We start from the raw sequence: 18558 nt of genomic DNA on the forward strand, positions 1-18558 counted from the left end.
ATAAAAATCAGATCAAATATGTAAAGGATTTCCCCATATATCACAACCAAAACTTTTTTTTTCAAGATCAGACTGAGGAACAATATGCTGAGTCAGGGGTCTTTAAAGCAGAGTGTGCCCCAGAGGGTGCACAACACAATCTACTGGACGCAGGAAGAACATCAGAATTTCTACTCAAGATTTATTTTTATATCATCCTTAATTTCTGTTTTTGTGTTTAGCAGTACATAACCTAACAAACATACACACAAATTTGCAATAGGGGATTGTGTTCAAAGCCTTTTATTGATCAAGGTGTGTGTTCAAAAAGCTTAGAGAATGTTTCTCTGAAATGCCAAGGAGTGGCTCTAATGGGCCTAAATTCATTAGAACTGACTTTGAGAACTTCAGGATCGTAACACAAGTTCTGAGATCAGCAGGAAATACTGTCATCAGAGTGGACAGTACAGTGTAACATCAACAGCCTGCAGTTTCGGCTCCAGAGTTCCAAGCCTCTGACCTACATGTCCCTCCAAACCTAAGTGACACACAGGATGAAAAAACTAGAAATCATGCCGTGTAAAATAGATTGAACAGTCAGTCTAGCCCTCTTTTTTTTTTTTTGATCTCTAATAGAGTATGTAAATCTTCAAGGAATTCTTTGAGTGTAAAAAAAAAAAAAAAAATCCAGTGTAAAAAAAAAAAAAAAAAAATCCAGTTCCATTTCACTATATAGGCTCATGGGCTTATTTTCCCCATCAAAATCTAAAGAAAAAGTCACATTACCTGTATTTTAGCCACCAAAATACAGAAAAATTAAACCTATATTTTAACTTTTAACTCTAAGAAGCTTAAGGTTGATCTTTTGAGGGTTTTTGGATTCTTCCATCATGTATAAATTTTTTCAAAAATCAATGGAAGTTTCCACCTTTGTTTGAATACAAAAATGGCCATGAAGAGTATTACATCACAAAAGCACTATGACAAACCAAAAGGAAAAAATTATTTTAGAAATTAGGTGACAATCCACCCAAGGGCAGAATAAATGCAGTGGTTCACTGGCTGAGTGTGTGGACCTGAGCCCCCTGTGGGCATCCCTTCTCAGCTCCAAGGTGGTGGCCTGAAGTCAGCCACAGGGGAGTCACTTACACCACAGAATGGACTCAGCAAATGCTACAATTTAAGGCCTTTTCCCCTTCAGACAGCCTGGTAGTTAAACACCTTCCAGCACACAACTGATTTAGATACCGGCCAGAGCAAATGAAAAGCTAAGCTAATCACAGCAGAAGCTGCAAAAGTTCACTAAACCTGCTCTCCTATTTTAACCTGGGCTACTTCTGCCTACCAGCATTCATCCTGGCAAAGTGACTAGTGATGGATACCAGCTACAGCTACCAAATATAAGCCTCTCCAGTGAATACTGATCTGAAGTGGTATGTCACCTTTTGATGCTAAGAAGAACTCTGTGGATGTTTCAAAATCAGACTTTCCCAGGAAGGAGGTAGTTTACAAATAGAACAGCCTGCCTCATACACTTCACTATGGTTGCAGTTTTATTTCACTTAAAAACATGAACACACACACACACACACACACACACACCAGCTTCCCCTAAATAGTTATCTCAAAGAAAAAGCAGATCATCATCAACCTCGTAAGGCCCACACCTCTCAGAGACTTCCAGGAGAGGTTTACAGGCAGAGGACTCACTAAAACTGGTTCCTAGGAAGTTGCTTTGACTGAGTTTTAATAGTGCTGTTGGTTCCCAGGCACCCTTTTACTGAAACAGTTCGTTATCAAAGATACTATCTGTGAAAACAAACCAATGGCTTTTCTCCTTTGATTCAAAATAAAATACTTTTTGTGCTTTCAAAATTTTAAAGACTAAATCAAGCCATCAATATTTACTTATCTAATGTATAAAATGTGAATTAACCTAATAAAACTAGTCCAAAGCGCTGCTGAGCAGTCTGATTTCAAAAAAGCATGCAAACTACATGATTCAATGTGGGAGAAAAAATCCAGTATGTCTGTTCCCCATCACTATTGAATAGTACAAACACTACTATTGCACATCTCAGGAACAGAACTTTTCAGCTGATAACCACCAATTAAACAGTAACAGGTCTCCAACACTACAAATATAAAGGCAGCTCCCTGAATACCATCCTTCTGCTACTAATGAACTAGCACAGGCATCTTATACCAGAGTTTCTCTATCCTGTATAAAACAAATTTCAAGCAAACATATACAACTGGGAGATGCTGGTTTATAGCAGTGTCACTTTGAGCCCTCAAGTCCTTTACTACTTTCGTATACCATTTAGTTCAAGTTGTTCAATTATAGGAACTATTTCTAGGCTTAAAAGAGTAGTTTAATGGGCAGGGGTGATGGCGGAGGGGTGGCTGCAGCGTATCATCTAATCCTGGACTTTAAAGCCAAATTTTTCAAAAGACTCCACTGTGATGTTGGCATCAAATCAGCTTAGGGGTTCAACAAATCTGTCTGTACCTGGCAGTGATGACTATATGCTAACATTTCACAAATCTGGCAGAGATGAAGGCCTACATTTTTCACTACTAATATGAATAATCCAGTCCCTATGTATGAGCACTTCCAGATGAGCTTTGCTACTTCCTAATTTAAAAAAAAAAAAAAAAAAACAAGTGTATTTTTACTTCACTACAGATTTAAAGAGTTCACTTTGCATTTCATCTTCCTAATTAAAACTATCATAACCTCCAACAACTTTAAATTTAAAAGATAAATAAATAGTACGAAATGGGATAAAACGAACAGAAAAAAAGGTCCTTCACAATGGGTATCTTCTAACTGGGAAACGCCTACATGTTTCAAGTTTTTTCAATTGAATCCTTGATTTAGAGATGCCTCAGACTCTCAAATCCCAGGTTCATCCCCCTAAAAGCCATCATTTACCATAAGTATTCCATGGGTGTGGAATCATACCAGCAGATGACATTTCTGTGCCAGATATGAGGCCCCATATTCTCACTGTTTGTTCCAAATACTGCCTTAAGCCCCAGGTTTAAAAATCTTATGTGGGAATAAACTAGCTCCATGCTCTGTTCAGATTCAGGCAAGATCATACATAGGGCTAAGGGAACCACCCTGAATAAATGTAAATAAGGTAACTGTTTGTGGAGTTGCTTACATAGATTATATTTCACAGCAAAACAGAATATCCCCAATAGTCCTGCTCCATTCTTATTTCGTGTGAATAGGAATGATTCTTTTTCCTCCACTGCTTATGCACAACTCACTTTTAGCATTCAACAGAGCACATGTAAGTCCTAAAGATAAGGCTAATTTCATTTAACTAGTATTTCTTTATATAATATGCTCAAAGCACAACTGCCAAAGGGTCCCAATAAGGCAAGAGGAATAACTTTGTTCTTAATTCTCTTGCAAAGCATAGCTTGCTGCTAAACCCCATTAAAAATTTCCTTAACACAAGGTTCAAAATATTTTTTAAAAAGAAAGAAAGAGGAAGGTGGAGTTTGGACTCCAATTAAGGCATTTTTATATACAGTCTACCTTGAGTCCTATTCAAAGGGAATCCTAAAAAGCATTTTAATGGGGAACGGCAGAAATCATAACAGTCTATTATCAGCATTGTGAAGTATCAATCCCTCACTTTAAATGTAATCGTGTTGAATGTCTTTCTCTTTCCTTATGCCTTGATTCTCTCCTTCCACAAGTGCATAGGTTATGTTTTCTGTAGATCTGGGGAAAATGGGCCAGGGGTAGAAGGTCCATCCAGGCCAGACAGAGTGAACGGCCCATGACTGTTCAGCACAGAAGGAAACTGAGAAAGAAAATAAAACACATTATCATCCTATTATGCAATCCTAAACTTCACTTTCTGTCCCTGTTACATTCCCTAAGGCAGAACACAGCAGCACCTGCAGTGGCTCACAGGACAAAGGCACTGACTGTTTATCATGGAACAATATGATGTCACAAAAACTGTAAAAAAAATGTTTGTCTTACATATTAACACTCTCCAGCCTACCTTGATGGAATGTAAAGAACAAATCTATACTTTTCCTTAGATGCTAAAGTACACAGGTTCACACCTGACTTCGAATGAAAGTTCAGTAAATGATAGCAGGCACAATTCAGTCATATAGCAAATCACAGACTGTCAAAAAGAGGTCCAGGAGGAGATGCCCATCTCATACCTGCTGCAAACAGTTGCAGTGTGCTCATCCTAAAAAAGCACTCCCCATCATGTATTCTGAGACCAAATCTGTATGGAGATTCCAGGCTGAAGCTACATGAGCACTATGGCTTTCTCTATATACATCAATTATCTCTTTGTGAGAGGCAAACAAAAATGTAAAAGGAAAATATGGAAAATTTTCCATACTCTTTCTATTCAGCAATTTAGAAGCTTCTGCAAAAGTAATTGCATTAGTAGAAAGATTTAAACAATTTTTTTTCTTTCCCCACCCCTTACCATTTCATTTTCAAAAGAACAAATGAAAATTTAAATTACAAAATCTAAGAAAATCTCCCAGGGAGTCACCCTGGAATAAGTGAATGAATCAATATAAGAAAGCTGACCAAGTTATAAAGTCTAGATAGTTTAGGCAAAATAATGGTTTACAGCTATGAGATCTTTCTTAATAAGATTTTCGTTAAGAGGTAATGCAATATTCATTTTTTAAATATATACATGCATATTTAAAATGCTGATGAGTATCAGTTCTGAGTGACAGGAAAATGGGAGTATTTGATAATACTATTCTCAAGAGTTTTTTCTATTAAAAAAAAAATCCTCGGTTAAAAGGGGAAATCTATGTGCAGAGAATGCCCCCAAATATATATACACACACACACACACACACACACACTTTTTTAGAAAAGAGGATGTCCAGCATTTAAAATGATTTAAAAAACTGGATGAGCTCAAAATCTACTACAGTATTGAACAATTCTTAGTCTAATTCAAATGTATGGAATAGTAAACAATGAAAAGGAAACTCTGCTGTGAATATTTATCTGAGTTATGTGTGGGCCAGAAAACTAACACTTAGAAATTCAAAGGTAAATCTAAGGAACACTTTTTAAATAGAAGTTTTGCCTTTTTGCCTCTCTGTTCATTTACCATACCCCAGTTACAAAAGACAAGCTTCTGTGTAACTTACCTGAAAAAGTGTGTTAGCACCTTGTAGTCTGGCTGGACTCAGGGGAGCAACAGGGCTGAGAGTACTCCAAAAGTGGATACTGGAGAGCAAGGGGCTTGGAGTCAGTAAGATGGGTGTCTGCAATATACAAGCCAAAAATATAACTAAATGGCTTATCAGGATTATGTTTTATCCTTGTAATAATACACAATTAGCCCTGAACCCAAATATTGTCCTATTCTCCATTCCAAATATCTCCAAGTCTGAAATCTTATCCTCAGGAAACAGTCGGAAATTACTTTTACAACCCAGAAAAGAAAAAGGTCAAAGTATTTTCTAAACTGTTTCTCGTACAATCTTTGTCAAATAGAAAAATAAAACCAATCTGAATTCAAGTATGGAAAAATAATGGGTAACTGAGTCACAACTATGCTTTCCCCTTAACAATGAGTAGGTATGTGTTTAAATGTTCTATGAGACGAAAAAGTTAAGAAATAGCTAATGTTAGCTAACTGTAAAACTTGTTATTCAACATCACACCATGTTTATTAAGGTCCGCAGGATCTGTTATTTTCTAACGTGAGATTGTCACTGTTGTTTTATAAGACCACCCCCCGCCTCCACCAGAGAGAGAGAGAGAGATAGAATATACTTATTTTCTTTAGGACAAAGTGGAAAAATTAGGTTACTTTCACAGGGTCACATATAAACTCTCTAAAGCAAAACTACTATGTAGAAGAATGAGAACTGAGGTTATAAATTCTGGATTTGTTTTAAAAGATGAGAAAAAACAAGATAAATGGTGGCACTAAAAGGAAAGAGAATGTTACCTGTGAAAAAAGCGCTGGCGTAAGAGAAGCTGTAGGGAGAGATGGGCTTAATATTCCCAGTGGGCTTGGATCACTGCCCGTGATCACAAGGGTTGGTGCCAGCTCTAACCCTTTGGGCTTCTTGGACCTCGATGAATTATTTGTTTTGTCCTTTTCTAGCAAAGCTAAATCCTGGTCTTTAGGCTCCAGGGACAAGTTCTCTGGAAGCTGCATTGGCTGAGAAGCCACTGATTCCATGTCCGTGTCCATGTCTGGGTTGGAACTCAGCGGTGGTGAAGGAGTTCTGGGAGGCTCCTGCAGAGGGGACACGGACGAAACAGGAGGTGTGGTGGTAAAAGGGGCAGTCACTCCTGATGCAGAAGTTGGTGCTTCCAAGGAAGGCAGTCTGGGGGAAGCCAAAGTCTCCAACGCTTGGATAGTTTCTTCTGAAGATGGAGAAATACCCGGGCCAGCTGAAATGGAGGCAGCAGGAGATTCAACTGGTGGCTTTTTAGAAGGTGTTGTTACAAATTTGATAACAGATGGAGTTGGCTCCTGAGGAGACTTTTTCTCTGCCAATTTCTCAGCCGGATTCTCAACCTTTATAGATTTGAAAAGCTTCCTGTTGGAGGAGTTCAAAGAGTTGAGAGTAAAAGAAGAATATAAGCCGGAGTGTATGTAGTCATTGCGGCTCGAGGTCTTGGCACCAGGCTGTGGTGGCTTCTCTCTCCCGCCATTCTCCACATCTTTGGAACTGCTGCTGCTGAGCTCACTGAGGCTTAAAGCTTCACACTCCCCCTCAACCCTGCCCACTGTCATTGGGTCCATGTTCAAAATCTCTGGGTATGAGACAAACTTGTACACAAACTTCTGACCATTCACTTTTTTAATGATATTCTGTAGATAAATAAAATAAGCACTCAGACTTTCTTAAACTTTTCTTAAGCATTTGTTAAAACTTTACTCCACCCCCTCAAAGATCATGAGAAAGCTGACTGAATGGGGTTTTCTATTTGATAGGTAGTTTAGTTGAAAACTTCAAAATCACCTAAATTTATCCAGCCATACCAAACACAGTTCCGACCATTATGGAGTACAAGTTAAAAACATTTAAATGTCTTATTAACAACTGAACTAATATGTTGCATAAAAGCTGAAAGATTTTAATTGCTTAACTCCAAAGGTACAAAAACACTCATATCCTCAGGAAGCAAAAGGAATTTAGAACATTACTTCTAAGGTTCCTACTTCCTTCAGAAACTCGAGCTGTTTCTTACCTCATCTCTCCACACAGGAAAGCTGATAATATCAACACTCAAAGGTGAAAGAAATTAAGATCCCAGCTTCTCACTCTAATTCTCTTCATTTGAGCATTTTATTTTACTTCCGTGCCCAAGAATGTATTCAAAATAATTAGAAATTACAAAAAAATTTTAACTAAGAAATCAAATCTAGGTATTAACAGTTATTCTTTAAGGTATTGTGTTCTGAGTTAAACTAAACAGTAAAAATTAAGTACATCTAAAAAAACAGTATGAGATAATTTTTAAAGTAAATGAGCGACTGATCTCATCTGATCTGATGATATAAACAAGAGTATTTATCTATGCTGAAGAATTTCAAATTTCCTTTTCCTTATTCTAACTCTATAATCATTTTTTATTTAAAGACAACTGCAATTAGGAATAAAATATGTGCATAGGAGTCCGGTACTGAATATGAATTTGCAGAAATACACTTAGAACATTTACATCTTTTATTCTAATTCCAAGCTGCTGAAGCTGTAAAATAAATTGAGTTAAAACCAAAACAGTGATCATTTCACAATGCGTACAAATATTGCATCATTATGCTGTACACTCAAAAGCAATATGTCAATTACACCTCAATTAAAAAGTTACTTTAATAACTGAACAAACCACAACATTAGTATGTCTAACCTCAACAGAAGAGAAGGAACAATTTTTGTTTCGAGGTGGACGTGTATTACCTTCACATAGTAGTATCTGAGGGCTCGGCTGAGTTTGTCATAATTCATATTAGGCTTGTTCTTTCGAATGCCCCAGAGTCGAGCCACCTCTTCTGCCTGCAAAAGCTTGAACTCCCCATTATTAGAGGTCCAGCAGATCATGTGGTCGTTCTGAGGCTCCTTTAGGAGCTGAAGGAGGAACTGCCACAGGGTGATAGCACTGTCCATAGCAATGAGCTGAAAGAGGCAACACTGTATCACATACTGTTTTAAGCACTTTAAATGCATTAGACTATTAATTGTTCATTTCATCCCACAAGAATCCTTAAGACAGATACTACTGCAGCCTCATTTTATATGTGAAAAAACTGATTCATTACGGAGTTAAGTAACTTGTCTAAGCTCACACAAGTAAATGGTGGAGCTGAGATTTAAACCCAGGCAATCTGAATACAGACCCAAACTCTTAAACATGCAATACTGCTTAAGAAAAGTCTTGCTATGAGATAAAGCTAATTTCATAAATTACAGGAGCAGACTGATGAATGCCAACCAGTGCAGTATCACTGTTACTAAATTTTATCTTAAAAACTCACTGTCGGGACTTCTGGGGGCCCCGGGGCTAAGACTCGATATTCCCAATGCAGGGGGGCTGGGCTGGTCTGTGGTCAGAGAACTTGGGCACACATGCCCCAACTAAGAATCTGCATGTCACAACTCAAACCTGGTGCAGCTAAATAAATAAATATTAAAAAAACAACTCATCGTCATATTCTCTGAAGTGAAGTCGCTCAGTCATGTCCGACTCTCTGCGACCCCTTGGACTGTAGCCTACCAGGCTCCTCTGTCCATGGGATTTTCGAGGCAGGAGTACTGGAGTGGGGTGCCATTTCCTTCTCCATATTCTCTGAGGTGACCGCCATTTCAGCATCTATCTATACTAGCCCAGTTGATTTATATGCCAGGATGTTCTGTGTGTCTCAGGGTGGCCCAGAGATAGGGGGAATAGTTTCCATTATAATAAATGTAATTTTCGTATAAGTTGACAGCACTGAAAACTCAGCAGAATGTTCCCTGATTTACAAGTTCTGCCACCATTCTGTCCACAGGAAGTCCACCTATACACAGATCCTTTTATTTGATTAGCAACCTTTATTTGATTATCAAGATTTGAACTGGAAAACCTTTCAATATCTCAAGTTTTAAGATCTTCCTGTTTAGGCCAGTCTTTCTTAAATTCAGCACTATTGATATTTTGGGCCAGATAATTCTTTTGTTCTCCAGATAATTCTTTTGTTCTTGGAGGCTGTTTTGGCATTGCAGTTTAACATCCCTGGCCTCTACCAACCAGATGCCACTAACATCTCCTGCCCAATTTGGCAATTAAAATGTCTACACACATTGCCAAACATTCTGAGAGACAGTATCATCTCAGTTAATAACCACTGGTTTAGGCAATGGAGCGGCAGGGAAATGTTCTCTCAAAGTTATTTTCCTCACAAAAACTTTAAAACATCTTGTTTCTAAGAAAGAAATCTTAGGGTGGAAACTCTGGCCAAATATACATAAGCACATCCTAAAACGTCTATAAGGGAACTTTACACATACACACACATACACAAAACATTCCTGTTTTCAGTCTGTGAATTAGATCTCACTGGATCAGAACAGAAACTAAGTCAAATCAATTCTGTTAAAATACTATAAAAACAGATAAATTGGACAACAGCAAAAATTAAAACTTTTGTGCTGTAAACAATACCATCAAATGAGAAGACAATCCTTGGAATGAAAGAAAGCATTTTCAAATAATAAGGCTCCTTCATCAAAAAAATATAAAGAGTTCTTACAATTTAAAAAAATTGAAAATAAGCAAAGGATTTGAAAAGACATTTCTCCAAAAAGTAATACAGGTAGCCACTAAGCACATGAAAAGATGTGACTAGTTATTAGGGGAATAAAGATCAAAACCACACAAGATACTGCTTCACACCTACTAGGATGGCTATGATCAAAAAGGCAGGTAGGTGATGGACCTCCCTGGTGGCTAGGAATCTGCCTGCCAATGCAGGGGACGTGGGTTCGATCCCCGAAGACTCCACATGCCTCAGAGTAACTAGCTGTGCACCACAACACTGAGCCCATGCCCCACAACAAGAGAAGCCACCGCAATGAGAAGCCCACACACCACAGCTAGAGAGAAGACCCAGCAAGGAAGACACAGCAAGGAAGACCCAGTGCAGCCAAACAAAAAAGACAGATGATAAGTATTGGCTAAAACGTGGAGAAAAGTGAAACCCTCATACATTGCCAATGGGAATGTAAACTGGTACAGCCACTTTGGAAAACAGTTGCAGCAGTTCCCCAGAGTTAGCATATGACCCAGTAATTACACTCCTAGGTATATGTCCCAGAGAAATGAAAATATATGTCCACACAGACATTTATATGCAGGAACGTTCAGAGTGGTATTCATAATATCCAAAAAAGTATAAACTACCCAGATGTCCATCAACTGATGAGCAGACAAGCAAAACATAGCCTTTCCCTTCTCCAGGGGATCTTCCCAACCCAGGGATCGAACCCAGGTCTCCCACATTGCAGGCAGATTCTTTACCAGCTGAGCCACAAGAGAAGCCCAAGAATACTGCAGTGGGTAGCCTGTCCCTTCTCCAGCACATCTTCCCAACCCAGGAGTTGAACCAGGGTCTCCTGCATTGCAGGCGAATTCTTTACCAACTGAGCTATCAGCAAAGCCTCCATATAACCCCATAGAGGAATATTAGCCAGAAAAATGAATGAAGTACTGATATGGGCTAGTTCAATGGATGAACCTTGAAAACATTAGGCTAAGGGAGAGAAACCAGCCATTAATCTGCATAGGCAAAAAAAAAGCAGACTGGTGGTTGCTTAGGGCTGGGAATGGGGGATGGGTATGGAAAAGAAAAGGGGAGTGACTGTTAATGGGGTGATGAAAACATTCTAAATTTAGATTGTGGTAGTGGCAATACAACTCTGGGAATATACTAAAACCACTGAACTGTACACTTCAAGCGAATTTTACTCTATGTGAAATATATCTCAATAAAAACGTTAAAAACAAACACTCCAAACAACACGAAAGTTAGGCCTGAGAAACCTAACACTAACAATGCACAACTCACAAAGGACGGGATCCTTAAGTCAACGATGTCTGCTTTCAAAAAGGCCAGAGATGAGCAACTATATCGTAAGATATCTCAGTAATTTTTCTGAGACATTCAAAATGTCCTCCTATTATTGTCATAAATTTGAAGCTGGTTATACAGAGATACTGTCGTCCAAAAGTAGAGATGAGAAAATAATTAAGAATACAAAAAGGGAGATGCCTCCCAAAGTTAGGGAGTTAACAGAGAAACTGAGGCCATGAATCCAAGTCTCTTACATCACAGTCATGTACTCTGTCCCCAAGGGAAACCACTTTCCTAGATGGATAAGAGCATTCACATTACCTAGGATTATAAAGAAGTATTACATTGTATTACATTGTTAGATAATAACTGACAATAATGTACAAATATGAAGTGCTACTTTAATGCTAAATAACCATGTTCACTAGAAAACAGCTTTCTAGACCCTCACTTAAGCTGGATTAAAACAGTGGTTTTATACTATATCCATCAAGTATAGTTGGGGGGGAGGGGTCCCCTGTCATTTCTCTTAATTTACCAGAGAGGCTTTTCTTCTAATGGTGACTGTCATGGTAAGTTACTTTTAAACTATATATATTTCCCACTTAAACAATTTGTTAGTCTAAATCTGTTACAACTATTCCCTAGTAAATTTCAGCTTAACCAAAGAACCCAAGTCTTTACATTTCCAGACACCATCTTCATGTTAAGAATGCTTACAGCAGTGTATGTGTGAGACAGACGATGATGGTCACAATGCCGAAGCTAGGAGGAGGGGAGGAGGGAAAGGACAGACAAGCAGAGAACTGGAATATCAAGACTATTACAGGTTTGGTGCCTATAATTTCCTTTGTTTTTGGAAAAATTCCCCAAACCAAATCCTAGAGTTTTATGCCTATCTTGCAGATAATGCTTGAGCCCTACAGGTTTATAATGGCTAAGCAATACGTACAAAACGACAGAAATAACAGTGAATATTTCCGCAACAATCACACAAGAGTCATCCTGAGCAAATGGGAAGTGTTCCCAAGGTGGTGCGGGTTTAATTTCCACCTCTCCCTTCGGTTATTAGGGGAGAGTGTGGATTGAGCTTGAGTAAGTTCGGGAGTTGGTGATGGACAGGGAAGCCTGGCATGCTGCAGTCCATGGGGTTGCAAAGAGTTAGACACGACTGAGCGACTGAACTGAACTCAACTGTGGACTGAGCCAAATCCTGGTGGAGCTGTTGGATACTGCACGGCAGAACCTAACTGTGTGGAAAACGCTGAAGCTTCTGTAGTACTTGACAGTATGTCTAGGATAGAAAATTATTGTGAAAGAAAATGGGCACTGTGGTTTTGGACTGAAGTACTGGAAAAAATTTTTCTTCTATTGGGAAAAACTAACGAAGACGTAAAATGGACATCCTCAGCAGGTACTTTAAAGGAATATTTTACTCATTCAACTTTGATATGTTTATTCTTTGATTGAAAAGGCGGTGAACCACTGGGCACATAAGCTGAACCTCTTCATTTGAGTTCCTAAAAGTGTGCCATTGATATGAAATTCAACGATTTCTTCAGCTGTGAAAGGGGATTAAAGTAAAAACAGTCAGAAGTTACTTAAAATTACAAAGGTGAAATAAAGAGACACAAATATTTAATACATTTATTCTTATTCTTATCAAAAGAAACCCAAATCCTTTTTCTTGAAAACCTTTTCATGAAAACCTCAATGTTTTCACAACTACAGTTTTCCCCAAAATTTCAGTTTTAAAGAGTTTTTTAGAAGTAGTATAATGAGGAAGAGAAATACTTAACTGATCCAAATGAAGGAATCTGATTTTTGAGGGGTTATATATGGAAAACATAATTGATTCTAACACTTAAAATGGAGAAGGAAATGGCAACCCACTCCAGTGTTCTTGCCTGGAGAATTTCATGGGCAGAGGAGCTTGGTGGGCCACAGTCCATGCAAAGAGTCTGACAGGACTGAGCGACTAACACTAACTAACTCATACTTAAAAGACAGTAGATTAATCCCTGTGCTAAAAGGAAAGAAGGAGCATATTGGAAGTAACTCATTAGGGAAAGGAAGTCTCTACTAAACGAAACCTTTTCCACCCTAAACATGTTTATCATACACACAGCCCAGTTGCTGTGGTGACCCATGGCCCAACTATTTTTCAGAAACAGTAGCTAAGACCCAAAAAATAAATGTCTCCAAATTCAGAGTGCTACTTAAGTAAAACAGAAACAAATTATAAAAGGCATTAAGGCGAAGTTTGAGTTAAAATCTTTGTATCTGTCAAAAAGTAACCTGGTGTATCTAACTATTCAGTACTCTATACCAACAGAATACTAAAAGTGTACTATTACAATAAAAACTTTAAAACATTTCCCTAAATGGATTCCACTTAGGCAGTTTTAACGTTTAAATAAAATCAAAGTGGGGAGAGTTACTGACGGGGAAAACTGAATCACAATAGGTTTTAAAGAAAATACCACTGACAGTCTTAAATACTGAAGTACCAAGTTTTCCACGCAGTGGGACGGTGAGTGGAAGAAGGCAAAAGGAGAGGAAGAAGGATCTTATACACCAACCAAAGAGATGGGTGAACCGTTCTGATGAGGGATGAAACTCTGAAGTCTTTTTCTTTAAAAGCCCTAAACTTCAAATACCAATAGCCTGGGGGCGGGGGGTGGGAGCCAACCTTGTATCTCTTGACTACCTCGGTCAACAAGGTCCCCTGTTGCCTGCCCAGGTCAGTTAACATTCAGCCCCCAAAAGATGTTTCCAACTGGTTTTCCCAAGAAAGAAGCCTCGCGGCAGCTGTGTACTAACCGGAAAGTAACGAGGGGAAAGGGTTGGCTGGAAAGAAGTAGAAAAAGAACTGAAAGTCGACGCCGGATGAGTTATGAGCGTGGGGAGAGGAAGAAACGCGGAAGACCGCGTGCCCCCGGGGAGATCAAAGTCCGGGCCCGGGTGAGCACTGACTCGCTGCGCTTTCACTTTCCAACTTCCTGTCACCACAGAAAGCCTGAGACGCTCCCCTCGGGCCCTCCCCTCCGCCCCCCCGGCGAAAAAAGAAAAGAATAAAAAAACACTGCCACCTTTGGCCCCAGGGGCCTCGCGGGACCAAATAAGGGGCGAAGGGAGCAAGGCGGGTCTGTCCCGCGCCCACCGGCCCGCCAGCGGGCCGGGCCGGGCCCCTCGGGAGCGCGCCGCGGCCCCGCGCCCGCTTCCTGAGGTGCGGCCAGCCCCCCGCCCCGGCGCCCCGCCGGCGGGGGCGGCGACCGCGGGACCCAGACGCGGACGCTCACCGAGGCCACGCGCGGGGCTCCCTCCGGGTCTCCGCCTCCAACAAGACGCTCCTCTCCTCACGCCGGGAACTCGAGGACGGCGCGGCAGCCGCTGCGACCCTCGCGGCGGAGCCGGAGAAGGCGCCGGCGGCCGAGCCGAGCCCGCCGGGTGCCCGCAGCCGCCCGCATCTCCCGCCGCCGCCGCCGCCGCCGCCGCCGCCGCCGCCGCGGCTTGTCGCGCCCCGCCCTCCCCGCCCCCGCACGCGGCGGCGGCGCGGGTCGTGAGGGCCGCTACCCGCCGGGCGCGCGCGCTCTGGGCGTTCCTCGCCGCGGCTGAGCCTGCCAGTCGCTCCGCGGCCGCCGCCTCTCTCGAGCCCCCCACGGCTGCGTCGGGGGCCCCTCCCGGACGCCGAAGCAGCTGCGCGTCACTTCCGGAGGCGGGAAGGGCGCGGCCGGCCGCTGAGGGGCGCTGCTGGCCGCCGCCGACTGCGTCCGCGGGGTGCCGGGTGAGGGGTGCGGGCGTGAGGGAAGCCGCCACCTGGGCTTCCCCGCGTTGCTCTCTCCGCCCGACCGCTAGCGGTTTCTGCTCCCTGAGGCGCGCGGTCCAAGCCCGCACGCCAGAGCTGCCGCTTGGGTCAGGACTTCGGAGGGCCTCGGTGTCTGCCCCGCCCGAGGGAAGGGGTGGCGCTCACTGAGTGGCTTCCAGGGGGCCGCGTGTGTCGTCGCGAAGCTTGAGTGTGAGGGCTTTTTCCCTGCAGGCCGCCCGTCCTGCCTTCTTGGCAGGGTGGACAGAGAGGTCGGAACCGCCACAGCTGTCTCGTGGAAGTGCCAGGCCCCAGGGCGCTGTGAACAGCTGATGTACGTTCAGTCAGCCTTGTGGCCCTCTAGCCCCGGGGCTAACAAAGGGAAACACTGGTCAAGAGGGGAAAGCTCCTTCTGGCGTTGGAGTCAGAGACCTGGAATCCAGCCGTGGCTCTGCCTCTCACGAGCTCGCCAATCTTTAAGAACTTTCTTTACCTCCCGAAACAATTTCATCATATGTAAAATGGAGAGAACCCAAGTATAATCACCTCGCGGAGTGTCTAGCCCATCAGTTCGGTTCAGTTGCTCAGTCGTGTCCGACTCTTTGCTCATTAAATAGAATTCTTAAGGAACCAGGTCACACTTGGTACAACTACTTGAACAGTATAGAGGCGGAAGGTGTATAGAGACTGCTGAACAAAACCTCCAAGAAATATACTGTGTATCCCACTTAACAGGAAGCCAACAACAAGCCAGTCCAGTATCCAGTTACTAGCTTTGAGTCCCTTCACCTCTCTGAACTTCAGTCCTCCTCATATAAGATGAAGATCGTGTACAGCACTCCTGAGAAGATAAATAATAAATGATGATGCCATTAAAAAAAAATGCATTTACTGGGCTGTGCCAGGTCTTAGCACACAGAATCTTCAGTTGCGGCCTGTGGGATCTAGTTCCCTGACCAGGATGCATCCTGGCCCCCTGCATTGAGAGTATGGAGTTTCAGCCCCTGGACCACCAGGGAAGTCCTGAGGTCATTTATGTTTGCCTCCTCAACTCCACAGTTGATTTCTCTGTGGCGGCACAGAGAAGCTTACAGGATCTTAGCTCCCCAACCAGGGATTGAACACTGGCCACGGCAGTGAAAGCAGGAGTCCCAACTACTGGACTGCCAGGGAATTCCTCCTGGTAAAATTAGTTGAAGTCAGTGAAACGTGATCCTCTCAGGGAACTCAAATACTCTGGAAAGACCTACATGGGAGAAGGTTAAAAAACAGTGGTGAAGTGAAAGTCGCTGACTGGTGTCTGACTTTTTGTGACCCCATGGACTTCTACAGTCCATGGAATTCTCCAGACCAGAATACTGGAGTGGGTAGCCTTTCCCTTCTCCAAGGAAGGGATCAAACCAGGGTCTCCTGCAATGTGGGTGGATTCTTTACCAACTGAGCTATCAGGGAAACCCTAAAAAAGAGTGGATATGTGTAACTGATCTACCTGGCTGTACAGTACAAAGTAACAACATTGTATATCAAGTATACTCCAATAAAAATTAATTTTAAAAAGCTATCATAAAATACTATGAATAATTTTATGAAGGTATATATGAAAACTTAGTTGAAAAAGTTCCTAGAAAAATTATGGATTTAAAAGGAATGAAGGAAGGAAGAAATGTGATCTTACTATCCCTTTGAAGCCTTTTGGAAGAGAATCATCACTTACTTTGATTTCCAACCTCCTCCACCATAATACAGAGTGATTATAACGCACAAAGGTATTCATGAAAAAGCAACAACACCTAAAGATGTTAGGCTTTAAAAAATAATTTTACCACATATTTTCATAAAGAAAGGTGTTCTACAGGGCTTCCCTGATAGTGCAGTTGGTAAAGAAATGTATTCCTACAAATGAACTTATCTATGAAACAGAAACAAAATCGGGGACTTAGAGAATAGAATGGTGGTTGCCAAGGGGTGGGAGTTTGGGACCATGAAAAAGAATGTAAATATATGTGTAGTGAGTCACTTTGCTGCACAGCTGTAATTGCTGCTGCTGCTGCTAAGTCGCGTCAGTCGTGTCCGACTCTGTGCGACCCCATAGACAGCAGCCCACCAGGCTCCCCCGTCCCTGGGATTCTCCAGGCAAGAACACTGGAATGGGTTGCCATTTCCTTCTCCAATGCATGACAGTGAAAAGTGAAAGTGAAGTCGCTCAGTCGCATCCGACTCTTAGCGACCCCATGGACTGCAGCCTACCAGGCTCCTCTGTCCATGGGATTTTCCAGGCAAGAGTACTGGAGTCGGGTGCCATTGCCTTCTCCGCAGCAGTAATTAACACCACACTATAATCCAACTAAACTTCAATAAAAAATTAAAAGAAATATATGTTTTGTGAGACTGACATACTGCCTACTGTGCTAAGGAGGCCACTAAGAAATGTGTTTTAAAAGGAGCATACAACTAGGGCTCCTGGGCCCTTCAAGATTTTTCCTTACAACAACTTCCATTTTAGAAACCAAGAGGGAAAAATAAGAATTATTAAGGTAGACTATTTAAGGTACACCCATCGGAAACATTAGGTTATAGGAAGACTTCATTTTGAAGCCCCATACCAAAAACAGTTAAGGGCTGTAGACGCTCCTTTACAGATTACCCTGCTGTGCCCAAACTAGCAGTAAACTTCACATTCAGCCTCAGGGTCTTAGTTGTATCATAACCCTGTAGACTGAGCTGCCAGTATTGTCAATTGCTGTGTATTTTTGGAAAAGAGCCTACTTTGGGAAGTGCTTAAATTAGTCATAGCAAGTCTGTCTGCTTTTAAATTGACTGGATATTTTGTTTGTTTGTTTCAACACAGTATATGCTGACAGCAGAGAAACTAGAAGAAAAATGGATTTCAGAGTAATTAATTTTTTAAAAAGTTTATTAATATGCCTGTTTTTCCCATGCGGGATTCTGTAAATACATACTCTCTCTCCAGGGTTCCTTATACAACAGATGGTTCTGTTTTTGAAAACTCCATGGTGGTTATGTTGGTCAACCAGAAAGACTGTGCTTTTTTGTTATCTTGTTTGTCATTTTCCCACCAGATAGATGGATTCTCATTCTTAACTACTCAGGGCTATCTCACATATAATTTGCAGATTTTATGCAGTATTTAAACACGTGTTTCTGCCTGACATGTCCTAGAGTGTCAATTATCCCAGACCTGCCACTCCAGTTCCCCTAACGTAGTTACATTTCTAAGAAACCGTAAGTTATGATCATTTCTTCTTAAGGCAACTTCCTGATCCCTCTCTTCTATTTCACTACCTCATCATTACCCTAAGTTAGCTCAGGCAGCCCTTTGTGTCCAGGGGTTCCACATTCATGAATCCAACTAAATTTCTGGGGAAAAAATTCCAGAAGGTTCCAGAAAGCAAAACTTTAATTGGCTGCACATAACTATTTACATGGCATTTACACTGTATTAGTATTTTTTTTTAATTTTATTTTATTTTAAAACTTTACATAATTGTATTATTTTTGCCAAATATCAAAATGAATCCGCCACAGGTATACATGTGTTCCCCTGTACTAGTATTATAAGCAATCTAGAGATAATTTAAAGTATATGGGAGGATGTACTTTATATTCAAATACTTTATATATGGGGCTTGGGCATCGTAAGATTTTGGTATCCTC

The 18558-nt window shown here is 41.4% G+C and overlaps 1 protein-coding gene across 1 annotated transcript; it reads right to left on the minus strand.

Moving 5' to 3' along the window:
• Positions 1-3546: 3546 nt before the first annotated feature.
• Positions 3547-14552, minus strand: ELK4 (ETS transcription factor ELK4). Its single transcript, NM_001081612.1, is given in 5 exon segments — positions 3547-3806; positions 5152-5268; positions 5961-6836; positions 7930-8145; positions 14381-14552. Coding segments are annotated over 4 exon segments (1299 nt in total). The 5' UTR covers positions 8137-8145; positions 14381-14552; the 3' UTR covers positions 3547-3707.
• Between the last annotated feature and the right edge of the window lie 4006 nt (positions 14553-18558).

This window comes from Bos taurus, chromosome 16 (genome assembly GCF_002263795.3).
Source record: "Bos taurus isolate L1 Dominette 01449 registration number 42190680 breed Hereford chromosome 16, ARS-UCD2.0, whole genome shotgun sequence".
Classification (NCBI taxonomy): Eukaryota; Metazoa; Chordata; class Mammalia; order Artiodactyla; family Bovidae; genus Bos; species Bos taurus.